Source organism: Leptosomus discolor, chromosome 17 (assembly GCF_034619465.1).
Source record: "Leptosomus discolor isolate bLepDis1 chromosome 17, bLepDis1.hap2, whole genome shotgun sequence".
Classification (NCBI taxonomy): Eukaryota; Metazoa; Chordata; class Aves; order Leptosomiformes; family Leptosomidae; genus Leptosomus; species Leptosomus discolor.
The window spans coordinates 8,723,562-8,736,573 of NC_141407.1; the positions used below are offsets into that span (position 1 = coordinate 8,723,562).

General features: G+C 38.5%; 1 protein-coding gene across 1 annotated transcript in view; it reads right to left on the minus strand.

The window, feature by feature from the left end:
* The window catches only part of PREX1 (phosphatidylinositol-3,4,5-trisphosphate dependent Rac exchange factor 1), a 165,722-nt gene that overhangs the window by 38,018 nt on the left and 114,692 nt on the right, over nt 1–13,012 (minus strand). The window contains exons 11-14 of the mRNA XM_086474918.1: nt 12,194–12,294; nt 8,480–8,583; nt 7,715–7,764; nt 2,992–3,067 (exon numbers count right to left, since the gene is read on the minus strand). Coding sequence (XP_086331044.1) covers nt 2,992–3,067; nt 7,715–7,764; nt 8,480–8,583; nt 12,194–12,294 — 331 coding nt within the window. The remainder of the gene's footprint in view (nt 1–2,991; nt 3,068–7,714; nt 7,765–8,479; nt 8,584–12,193; nt 12,295–13,012) is intronic.

Genomic DNA, 13,012 nt, shown 5'->3' on the forward strand with positions numbered 1-13,012 from the left:
CATGAATGGAAAGAGCAAAACTGGAGCAAAAGACCTAAAGAATCCTACCAGCAGGTTTCTACATTGCATTTGTCCCTTTACTTCCACTCTACCTTTCATAAAATTGCCATTTTAAGTTTCTTAGATTTAGAACTGGGGATTCAACTGATAGTGTTTTATCATGGAACATTTCTGGAGGTCTGGATATAAATCTTCAGCTAGATAACAAAAGTACTGTTTTTGTAGCAGTGCAGTCTTTTAGTGCACTCTCAGTAGCACCCGAGAGTCTGTGAAGTACAAGTGCTCCGACATTTATGAGGTCTGTGTTCCTCTTGGTTCTCAGCTTACTGGCAGTGGGAGAAACATTAGGTTGTAAAATGAAGTTCAGAGTGTCCAGAATCAACGAAAGAATGAGCCCCTTCCCTTCAATGATTACCTCTAAATATATGTAGGGACCATAATATAATTCAGACACTTTCAGTCTAAATCCATGGATACGGATCAGGTATTTCTCCTTTCAGACTCTGACTCCGAGACCATTTCTCTGTTACATTCAAAGGGTCACTAAAGTAATGTCTATGGAGAACTCCAATACAGCATTATGTTTTCCAGGATTTGACTTTGTGACTCTGAAAGATGCATAAACACTTCCATCTCCAATCAGCGCCTATGCTCATACATGCTTCTCTCCACCATCATACTTAATACTTTATTTTAGTGTCTCATGCACAATTTGCCTAAGACATACTATGGGGATAACTGCAATATGATCCAGCTATTGTGAAAAGCTATTAACAATAAAAAGACATCAAGCAAATTCAGCATTAAATCTCCAAGTCATCAGGAAATCCCTTGACCATCCTCTCTCACATGCAAAAACTACCTCGTAGTGAATAATCTGTGCTAGCGCATCACAAGGCACTTATCAATAAACCTGATAGTCAGAGATACTCAGCTCCTACATACTCCTGATGTCTACAGAGCCACAAATACACTGCATATCTAATAACAGAGCTCTTAATGCCTATCCAATCCCTGACTCTGAGTGCATGCAATATACAGGGGATAATAACATGTATCACATTTGAATAAAACTGTTCAAATGTACAAAAGATTAAGCCTTGTTGAGGATCCAACTTATCTCCTGTCAGAAGTATAACAGCCAACAATTTCTAGGTAGGAGGATAAGGGTACAAAATAGAATTGATACCATTTCTTTGATTATGAAAACAGTTCTTATTCTTCTGCTCTGTTCAATCTTATGAATATTTGTAAAGGTCAAGGAAATGAAAAAACAGTTTTCTTATTAGGGAGGCCTCCCACTGGCATTTATAGTCTAAATTGCAAACAGAAATGAGAGAGACTGTCCTTCAAGACAGTCATCCTTATGTCACTAAATCTAACAGAAACAATAGTTCTCACTTTTTTGGGGCACAATTTCTAAACTAAAAATCAGGATGCAAATTGATTGTCAGAAATAAACATATCCCAGCATTTTTGTGTACTAGGTAGTTACAGACACCATCACCAAGATTTTCAAGAAGAGATGTCTAAAGTTAAACTGAAAGGTAGATATTTGAGCAGTTAAATAAATGTACTACTCTGCAAAAAGCTGAGTATTCATTAGCTCCCACTAAAATCTGTTGTTAGCTAATACGGCCAAAGTATGAATGGTTGCTGGAAAATAGTTCAATCTAGTATGATAACTCCAAGCACACCTCCACGAAAATTACTAATTCTATGAGCAAAGATTGACTTAGCCACATAGACAGGAATTCATCTAAGTCATAGCCAGTGATTTAAATGTTTAACAATGTTCCCCTTTAACTGAGCACAGAAGAAATTTCCCTCATCTTTTCATCTGTATACACACACTTACGCACACATATACACAATATAAATTACAGTCTTCTGTATCTCCATATCTGGCTTTAGTACATTTTGGTTCAATCTTAATGTAAAGTTCAGTAAACAGGAGAACTAACAGCCACATTAACTGACCAGAATGAAGAAAAATGGGGAAGAAAATGAGCTACCTTTTCCAGACCAAGAGTTGATGTTTTACTTCGCTCTCTGAGTCTTTCCACTGCCTACAGCTCTATGATTAACTATTATATTGGCCAGATTAGCCTGATTACATCTCTCCTTTGACCAAAGCAGACTTTTTTCCCCTCTCAGCTTTCCATGAAGACCACCCAGTTAAATCACATGCAACTGATATGACAACCTCAGTACTAATAACCTTGCTCTCTTCTATGCTCTTAACAGGAAAACAATTGACTACTCCATTCTCATGGCACAGAACAACCTTAAATCATATCAATCTTATTAATGTAGGAGGATGTCAAATGCAATTAAAACAAACATGTCTGAAGGACAACATCCCTAGTTGTCAGAGGCCTGATTCTCAAACTAGCCCCTCTATGTAATTTTGGCAGTAGAGGACTTAATACGATTGTGAATCGGACCATAATTTAAGATAAAACCAGAATGTGGAGTTGACTCTATGATAGTGAGCAACATGGCACACTCTCTCTTTTGATTGCTTTAGATTATCAAAGCTAAATTTTTAATTACCCAAGCTACAGGCTCTTCACTGTAATTACAAAGTAAACGTGGGGCAACTACAATTTCTAAAGACAGCGGTGCAGTTGTTGGTGTGAAACTCTAGGTTCATTTTACAATAAAATTGTGCTGTACCTGTACTATATTAAATAAGATCAACATTGCTTTAAGTGTTTTCCAAAAATCACAAGAAATAGAAAAGATCCCACAGAACGGCCAGTTCACTACTCCTAGAGCTAACAAAGAACTTTCTTCCTCTTTATGCCGCCAAATAATGTTTTCACCAAATGAATAATAACAGAAAGCATAGGATTGTAAGTTCAAAGAATCAGGATATGTTTAATTATGTTGTAATATTCTCTAGATAAATGTGTTTTATTCACTTTTACATGGAACTGAAAAATTAAGCTCCTTGTCAAAGACAGCAGTATCTTAAAATTTTCTTACCTGTGCAATAAGCCAATCCACTAGTTTACTTGCAGGTATTACTGATTTGTATGTCTTTAGATGGTAGTCACGATCTCTAATTAAGAAAGAGAATTCAAGGAAAATCAGGACAAAAAGGTAAGCATCTATTTTACACTTTAAACCTACATACAGTTTTGTGACATACTATTATTAAGGCAAGAAGAATTACAGATGGGGAAAAAAAAAAAAGACTCCCAGCCACAAATAAATAACACAAAGAATAAGAAGCAGACGTTCTGCTACAATGTCTAGAAGAAAGAACTAGTTTTTAAACTTTTCTAACAACTTGAATTAGGAAGATACTTCAGATCAATACAGAGCAGTGTTACTCCAAATTTCTCTAGATGTTTCAAACCATCTTCAGTGAGCTCCTGCCAGAGCCAACCAGGACATTCTTTTCACAGATGTACTGAGATTTAACTCAGGTTAGAATAGTGCCACAATCGATTCTGTTGAAAATCACATTCTTCTGGCTCAAAGTCATCTTCTAGTTTCCATCTTAAATCCATTCATGTCCTGTTTACATTTATTGGCTCAAGGCCAGCCCCATCTATAAGCTTAAATAGTTCTTCTCTAGTGTTTATCCACCAATGTATTCATAGACAGTGACCCTACATATTCCCTCTGTGTCCCCTTTTCATTAGGCTCACTGAATTAAGCGCCTTTTAGCCTACTCTGTCAAGAGAGATTCTCCTGACTCTCCACAGCTGTTCAGATTTTCCTTCCTTTCGCAAAATATCAGAGTAGCCAGACACAAATAGAGCGCACAGTGTTCTTTTATGGCATTAGATAATTTTGGCCACTGTAAATAAAAAAAGAAGTGTTGTATTTAGGTCTTGTAACACAACTTGCACCATCTCACACACAGCCCTTGTAGAGAGCAGCACTGTTCCTGAAATAAGGAAAGGAAATCCTATTGTAACTTGCTGCTTTTTTGCAGTTTTCTTCCATTCCTCTTCTCAGAGCCATGGAGATAATTGATCGTTTTATTCTTTCATAACATACTTCTAAAGAATTTTGATACAAATATAAGAGGACTATGTGGCTCAGGACATTGGGATCCAACACCTTTCACCTCCAGGTCACTGGAATTAATCCAGCTCATGAGAAAATGAAAAGCTCTTTCCATTTTAAGGCTGTTTACTGGCCCGTGTGAAATAAGTTTTGTGGTCTTGATCCAGTTCCTAGTTCCACATCACAAAAGCCATTACCACAATTAATTTGCATTAATTGGCTCCCTCTTGTTGAGAGTCTCAGTAGAGAGGCCAAATGTTGAATGGGCTACGAAGAATTAATTCCTCTCTCACCCTTGGAGGTGGTCCTTCTATTTCAAGCTGGAGGTCCCCTGGCATGGCTGGAAAGAAACTTTCACAGCCACTGTGACTGTTTTACAGTCCGGATGTATCTATACAGCAGCTCAAGACTTTATTTTTCAGCTCTGTCAAATCAACTTCTTTCATTAGCACCACACTGTTTGATATTTCCTTTTTTCTAAAAATCTAACATCAAACCACCACCTAAAATTCATCCTATCCATGTTCCTTTTACTAATCATCTACAGACACAAATATGTTGTGACTGGCTTTTGTAAATAAATGCAGCAGAAATGCCTGTGTGTTTGCAGAATGTAGGGTGTGAGAAAATTGAAAGGCAAGCAGGACTTTCAGAATTTCGGAAAAACAAACAAACAAACAAAAACCATGACAGCATTTCCAGAAATATGTGTCCTCAGAACAAAAGCTTTCCTCATAGTGCTTACACACATTTTTCGACTTGTCTTCCAGTAATGTGCTAAACCCAGCGCAAAGCTGTGGGAGTTTTCTGGGCAGTTTTTCCCTCTCACACTCTTATCTTGAGAAAATGTGCTTTTGAAATGTCAGAACAACAAAGGAAAGCATTAAAATATTGAGTACTAATGAGTAGAGTTTCCAGATTGTGAGAAGCAACTCTCAACATTTTCATATAGATGCTGAGATAGAGCTAGAGTTTTGAATAAGCTGGCATCAGGATATTGGTCCAAGGCCCAGTCCTTCACTGCTTGTAGTTAAATGCTTGTCAGGATGAATATTTCAAAATTAGTTCACTGACTTTTCCCCTCATTTCATTCTAGTCCGAACAGGAGTAGAGCATGAATCATAGAGTGTTATCCAGAACCATGAACTGCAGATGAATAATCAAAAATAGATGTGGGAACCATTGAAATTTAGGCAGAACCTTGCTGCCTTATAGAAACTAGAGGAATATAATATTCTTCACAGGCTCTAGCCCATCTACACACTGAAGTATTGTCCATCACATCTGTAAGCAGGAGCAAGTTCTCCCACCCTCACAACTTCCCCGAAGAGACATATTCAGAACCTTCTCTACATCTAAGATTTTTCAAAATGTTTCACTTTTTATGTATTAGTATTTTAGTAGCACGCTTTGTTTCCAGTGGGGAAATGTCCTCAAAGTACATCAGTGTCAGAGTTTACTTAAAGAAAATTATAGAGGCAGAGGCAAACACTACATGGAAACTCCCAGTTTTCCAGGGAAGACAACTAAGCAAAATTATGTCCCAAGGTTGTCAACAAAGTAACTGAATTTTGAACTTTACGATTCCTCCAGATCTTCTTGTCATGTGCACCTGCTACTCCAAGCAGTTTTGCCAATTTTCTAGAAGGAAGGTTGCACCCGAAAAGTAGATGTCATCAATCTTGCCAGCATGATTGTAGGGTTCAGCAGTCTGAAGATGCCAGATAAAGCAGTGGTCCAAAGGCACAGGAAAAAGTAATAAAAAACCCTAACTTGGCTAAAAACTAGCTCCTTTAGGTTAACATTAAGCTTGTAGGAGGCAAAAAGACATGATAAGAAGATGTGAAAGGATGACATGCTAGGAGATCCAGTTTTCTAACAGGGAGATTAAAGAAAGAATAGGTAGGAAAGAGAAAGGCAGGAAGAATAGCCTAAACAAACTGAGAGCGTGAAGATCCTAAGGATCCTAAACTTCCGAGAGTCTCCTATTTTTCACTGGTCACACACAGTGAAATGCTGTCAGTAACCCAAAGTAAACTTGATATTAGAAGAATCTCCAGCTGGGATTCTATTACAAAAATAGCACATTGATAAAACACCACAGGACAGGCCTATGGTAGTTATTTTGTCCTTGTTGACAAAGCATAACACTACATCCCTTTCAGTTTGCGGGTACCCTGAGGTCAGTGAAATTTTTTGAGCTTCACTTGTTATTCCTACTCTGCATGTGAATTGCCATCTTAAGGAGTTAAATGTGTGTGTGGAAATACACTCATGCATATACACAATCATTTTGTCTACCAAGGGCTGCATCGTGCTTTCCTGCTCTCTCCATATCCTTTAGGCTAACTCAATTCTGTACTATTGTAGGACAACTATTCTGGGGAAAAAAAGAGAGACCTAATTAGGCAATTTTATGTCTGATGAACTGTAACTATCTTTGCAGCTCCTTTTAACATGACAATGGCATTTCTCAGTGAAATGTCTGTTGCACAACTCAGGGGCAAGAGGTCAGTTTTATTGAACTTGGGACTCCAGCCACGCCCACCAGAGGTTTTTTTTCTTCCTCATCAGATTTCATATGTAAAAATCATAGAATCACAGAATGGTTTGGGTTGGAAGGGACCTCAAAGATCATCCAGTTCCAACCCCCCTGCCATGGCAGGGACACCTCCCACTAGACCAGGTTGCTCAAGGCTCCATCCAACCTGCTCTTGACACTGCCAGGGATGGAGCATCCACAACTTCCTTAGGCAACTTGTTCCAGTGTAACACCACCCTCAGGGTGAAGAACTTCTTCCTTATATCTAGTCTAAACCTGCCCTCTCCCAGCTTCCAACCATTATCCCTCATCCTATCACTGCAGGCCCTTGTAAAAAGTCCCTCCCCAGCCTTCTTGTAGGCCCACTTCAGGTACTGGAAGTTCTAAGTGAAAATGCCTAATTTTCAATCATAAATACCTAAACAGAACACCTACATGGTTCAGGGTGGTTTCCATTATATGTCAGAAATGTTCACCTGATGTCACAGTAAGGCAACAACATCTGAAAATCATCTCCTGGGACCAGAGAAGAGAGCTAACCAGCTCTTGCAGATTATCTCAATTCCTTAGCGTTTATTTATACAGAGCCAAGTTGGTTCCACACAAAATTTTCTGGGTATTTTCAAATTACGGCTTCAGGTTTTACTCCACTTCAGATTGCTTTTTGTTTGTTTAGGGCGCTTTGAATGAAAGAATACTATCATCACATCAGAATCTGTTTACATCACTTTAGCATCTGTTTACATTTTCTATAACCCAAATAATACACAGCAGCTACAATCACACCATGCAATCTGCCCTGAATTAGTAGTCACGTATTGATCACACCCACTTTAACTCACAGAAAATGCCAGAGTAAACAAATAAACTTGTGTCATGCTAACAGCTCTTATGAACTGATATAGGAAGAAAATGTCAGAAAGACTATAACACTAGTCTTTCACTCTCCCAGAACCCAGTCCCAACATCCTCCAGAAGAAGTACAACTACAGATCTAAACTGTGGAGATAGAAGGGTAGTAAAACAGTCAAGAAATGCAGAAAATTACTGTTCATAATAAGAAATAAGAAAGATTTCAATAGAAACATGTCATCCTTTTAACAATGCCAGCTAACATATACAAGGGGAACATGAAGGTGAACATACTTTACCACTGGAGTATATAGGCAGTGTAGTCGGCAGTAGAGCCTCACACCCTGAAGAAGGAAAGATGCATGGTATTATCAGGTTTTTCCATTTCAAAGAAACACTGACTAGCTAAAGCTAGCAAAACCTGGACACTGATGTCTCTACTCAGCTGGAATTATCTATTGATTAACTGTTTTTCAAAACAACTCCCTTATCCTCTCTGTCAAACACTCTTTCTTCTTTCCCTGCCTCCAGAAGCCAAAAAAATCTGTTCTTTTATCTCTAATTACCTCTATTCCAACATTTTTTCCATTAATCCTTCCTCAGAATTAACCCATGAACTAATGTCTGTAAGAAGAAATCCAATTTATTAAAAGGTATGTGGGCAGATATGGGATCAACAGAACTCATTTAACATACAATTATCAGGAACAGCAGCTAAATATTGATCTCTTCTATCTCCCTGAACTATAATGCCCAGATTTTCAGCAGACATGCTATATTATGGCCTACTGTTTTGGTTTTTTTAAGAGCTTTTGTTACTATATTAAGATTGTCTAATTGATATATTAGGGTGCAGTCACAACTGTATTGTTATTTATTGCTAAGCTCTGCTTCCTCTCCCTAGAGTCAATGTCTCCCATGGCATTAGGATGGATAGCTTAATACAACAAAGATAAACAGCATTAGGATCTCCTATACAACAGGTCAATGACATTCAGAGGTAGAGCAAACTCTTTTGATGCAAATCACAAGGTTCCAACTAAGAATGACAATACAAACCTTGGACACGATGTCTTCCAATTCACTTCTTGGCTTGTATGTTCCATCATCATAGCGAAATCTGTACATCACCTGCTCATTCTTAAACTGGTGCTTATCTGAAACTAAAACACCAGTATGATAATTAAAATTAGTCTTTTCTCCCCTGCCATGTTCTTCATAGGCCAGCTGATACATCTACATCAAAGTATTTGCTGGTATCTAACATTTTCTGAAGAGGACTCAGCTCTTTAAATGTCCCCTTATTGTGTATATATATGCTTATGTGCACTTCTGAATAGCTCCACCAACAAAATCAGTTTTCTAAAATGCTGAAGCACCAATAAAATTGACATTTCTCCCTTTTACACCAGATTCAATTTATGTAAAGCTTTGGAAACAGTCCCAGTGAAGATAATTGCGACTGTTTTACTTTTTTTGCTAAGTTTGATAAGTTTTGAACAAAGTGCCTGCAAATCCCCACAATAGTTATCCCAGTACCAAAAGTAATTTTTGTAGTTGCCTGAAGTTCTGCAACTCCAAAAGTAGAAGCATGCTGGTGGGAGGAATTAAAGCTGTTCAAGGTATTCTTCTACCATAGTTCTTGTATTTACTAGTGAGTTCCTTTTAAAAATTAAATAATATTTTTGAAAGACTGCTTTTTCACCCAGAATACCCATTCCACAGTAGGGCAGTTAAAAATCTTACTGGGTAATGCTATATACTGATAGGCTTTAAAGACAAGGACACAAAAGATGTTTCAGTGTGATAAGGAACTATTTCAAAAGAGGCACTGGCCAAAATCAGAAAAAGAGTCTAAAACCGTACCCAGTTTCCAACAGATTTATCTAACGCACCAGACTCGAAGAGGGTGAAGTCTATATCCAATTATATGTAGGTTTATCCTGTCTCTATTCTCAAACCCTCATACTGAAGATAGCAATTTAGTAACTAGTAGAAATTATTGGGTTTACTGATTAGTAAATAAGTAGTAATAATAAGTAAAGTGCCAACAACTGTTCAAATTCAAAAGAAGTAATAAAGTATGTTCCAGATTTTACAGTATGTAGTATAGAAATGCCATTGTTCACAGCTTAATCTAGTGGAGATCAGTTACAACTATGTCGGGAAGGAGGAGGAAATCTAGAGAAGAGCAATATACGCAGATAAGGTGGGGTAGCTTAGTCACTGTAATCTTTCCTGCCTTTGCCAACATACCAAAACCATGGCCAGATCTTTGTGCTGGAGCACCCTTGAATATTTTGGATGCAGTATTTCAGAGCGTAGGTACACCATTTGATTAACTAAGAGAAAACATGGATTTACACTATTAAGATGCCTCTTAGCCTGAGTTTGATTAACCTGAGAAAACTGATGACACTGGATGACTAAAGACAATTAACTGAGTCAGGCAGACTCAGAAGTACCAAGACTCAGTTTTAGATTTAGTCTGCCCCTTGGCAGAGTGGGCAGGATAGTTGTTTAGAAGGCAGAGACCAGAAATTCTTAAGACTTTCCCTCATTACATAGGACATACTGGTCTTTAATTAAGATTCCTGCTTTTGGTGATATTTTTCTTGATGTCACAGAGTAAAACAAAACTTGCAGGTTCTGACGTATATCCTTTTGCATACAGTGGAATCTCCAAGCTGCATAAACTATTTATTTCTTTGAGTGTCTACATGCTCCGGATTTTGTATTTCTAAATCCAATTGAGAATCAAGTCTGCAGAAAGCATCTTTTGTGTCTGGCACACAGCAGATCAGGTTCTGATCACTTCTGCTCTCTGTGACAGGTACCAGAACTTCCACATCAGCAGTCCCAGATAAAATAGCCAGAATTAAAGGAGATACAGAGAAAATTGAGTGATAAAACACACAGAGCTCAGCACTTAGCACACAGCTCAGCATTTAGCAATCTTCTATGGCCCTGCTTCTCAGGCAGGCTGAGAGATCAGCAGTTTTCACCTGACAGTAATGTTATGCCAAGTGAAAACAGAAGATAAAACATATTGCCTAACGTAGAAGAGGGGTAAGGGCTTCATTATTGTGTTTAAGTTCTTGCCGCATTAGGAGACAAATAATGAGATATTTTCATGTTTAATGATTTACCAAAATCTCAGGGGATATTTCCTGAAGTAAATGCAGAATTGCAAATACCTTCCAATGTCTAGCACTGTCATTGCAGATATTAACAGCAGGAGCTCTAACTAAACTACACATTAAAACCAAACCAGATACCTCTTACTCAAGGCATTTGAACAAGGGGTGCAGTAGTTATAACAGCACAACTTTGTTTGAGCTGTAAATTTGTGTTCTGAGAAAAAGGACACTGCTAAAAGTGCTGAAGTATGATGCTATGTCAAGGTAAACAGCCATCATGAATATAACAAGTCTCAGGAGAGCTTTCTGCACCAACAATGCAAGTGAACCCATTCAGGCAAGCAAGGGTGTGAGTGCAACAGAGCATTCTCCATCCAAAAGGGGATCCCTACACATGGGAGCCGGAGTGTTTCAGTTCCCCAAAGCCACAGTTAGGGCCAAGTATCCAAACACGTTCAGTGATTCTGAGCTCATGCTCAAAGCTCTTCAAAGTCTGAATGTGCCTGAATGTATGTCTTGGTACCTGGGGGTGGAAGTGTATATGCATGAAGGATTATGGTACTGCTCACATTAGATTTCTCTGTTAATTAAAAGAAGATGACAGTATTTCTTAACAGTGTTATTGTCACCTGAAAGACAAGTTTGTGAAGCTGAGTTACCAAGAGATTAAAGCAAGACTAGCCTAATTAAATGGCTCCCCTATTTAAATTGATTTCCAAGAGATTGTATGGAAATGTAGACCAGACCACTGGTGACTTAAGACCTATATAACATATTCATTTGATGTGCATTTTGCAGCTAAACTCACCTGTATGTTGAAATTGGGGCATTTGCTGTTTAACTAGAATAGGACTACATTGCTTTGCATAATGTAATATGAAAACAATAGAAAACAGCAGGACAAATCTGGATTTAAAGGAGGTACTTTGGAGAAAGACCTTATTTTATTAGAAACAAAGATGGCACTGAAAATTTTCGAACAAGCATCTTGTGCCACTTCAGTCATGTAGCACTTTTGTATGCACTATCCTACTCTTCTAAAATAACTCGTCATCACAACACTTCAAGGTCATCTGCTGGGGTGATGAAGAAGTATGGTGCATCACTATTTTAAAGAGAGACATCCTTACCAAATGAGCTGGAAAAACCAAATCCGACAACAAACCCTCCATCATCCCTTTTCTTTATGACAAGCTGTCTCATCAGAAAGAATGACCCATCATCTGGAGCCCCTCACTCTGTTGGTACTTGTGCCCCATTCTAAAAGAGCACTGCTGGACTATCCTCCACATTGCTGATGTCTCACATGGAAAGCTGTATTTATTGATCACTACAGAATTTCAAACACACATAGTACAAAGGAATATACACCTGATATAGTCCACAACAAACATGTTGCAGAGAAATCAAGCAACTGCGGGCATAAACACTTTCAGGATACCCAACAAGTCCTGTTTTCATGACATAATTTGCCCACTTATTAATCCCAAAAGTCATTAAACATTTTAAGAACTTGATGAGTATGGTACAGGAGAGTATTTGAACATCATCTGTGAACAGATGCAGTCAGTTTTCCACTCATTTCCAGGGCATTACTGAAAGCTGACACGTCTTTATGGCATGGAGCACTCACCATGATGAATGATTCCATTTTCCAATAGTGCCTGTCCAAGGTTGACCCCTTCCTCTGGCTTGCTTATCTCTCCAATCTCTGTGAGCCATGCTACAAATTCACTGCAAAGGCAACCAGAACAGAAACACTCAGCTCTTTCACCCTGCGTATAAGCAGATACATGCCTCTGCAAGCCATCATCAACACAGTGAAAACTGCTGTGATGATACCTCTGCTAGGTGGCTTGATTTCCCACATTTCCAGAGGAAATGCTCTGCAGAAGATCCAGATCTCCTATCTGTGACTTTTCCCACCATCCCCCTTAGCTCATCATAATTAGCACACACACAAAAGGAAAGAAGACTTGGCTGGATCTTTAAAGATGCTGCAAATTCATATTTTATTGAGCGATCCAGACATCCAAGGGGGAAAAGGAAAGCAAGATTAACTGATGACCTTAAAAACAACAAGTTGGACAGTACAGGAAACAGCTACTTCTATCCAAGTTATCCCTCCAAGTAGTGTTCATGGTCTGACTTAGTTACATATACCCACCTTTCTTCACTGGTCTGATTTCTGGCCCCACCCCTCCCCTGTCAATGATGTAATGGCATTCACTTTAATGGAATCACAGTAGGACTTAGGACAGGAGACTCAACCTACTGAATTCAAGCACAGAGCAGTAAGAGAGCACACAAATCGCACTGACAGGTTAATTTAAGGTTATTTACCGGAGCTGGGGCCTGGCAGATAATGTAAACGATGCTTCTAATTTATAGACAAAAGGTGCTAAGTCTGTCTGCTCATGCAGCACAAAACAAAACCTCTCGGATGAGGGGC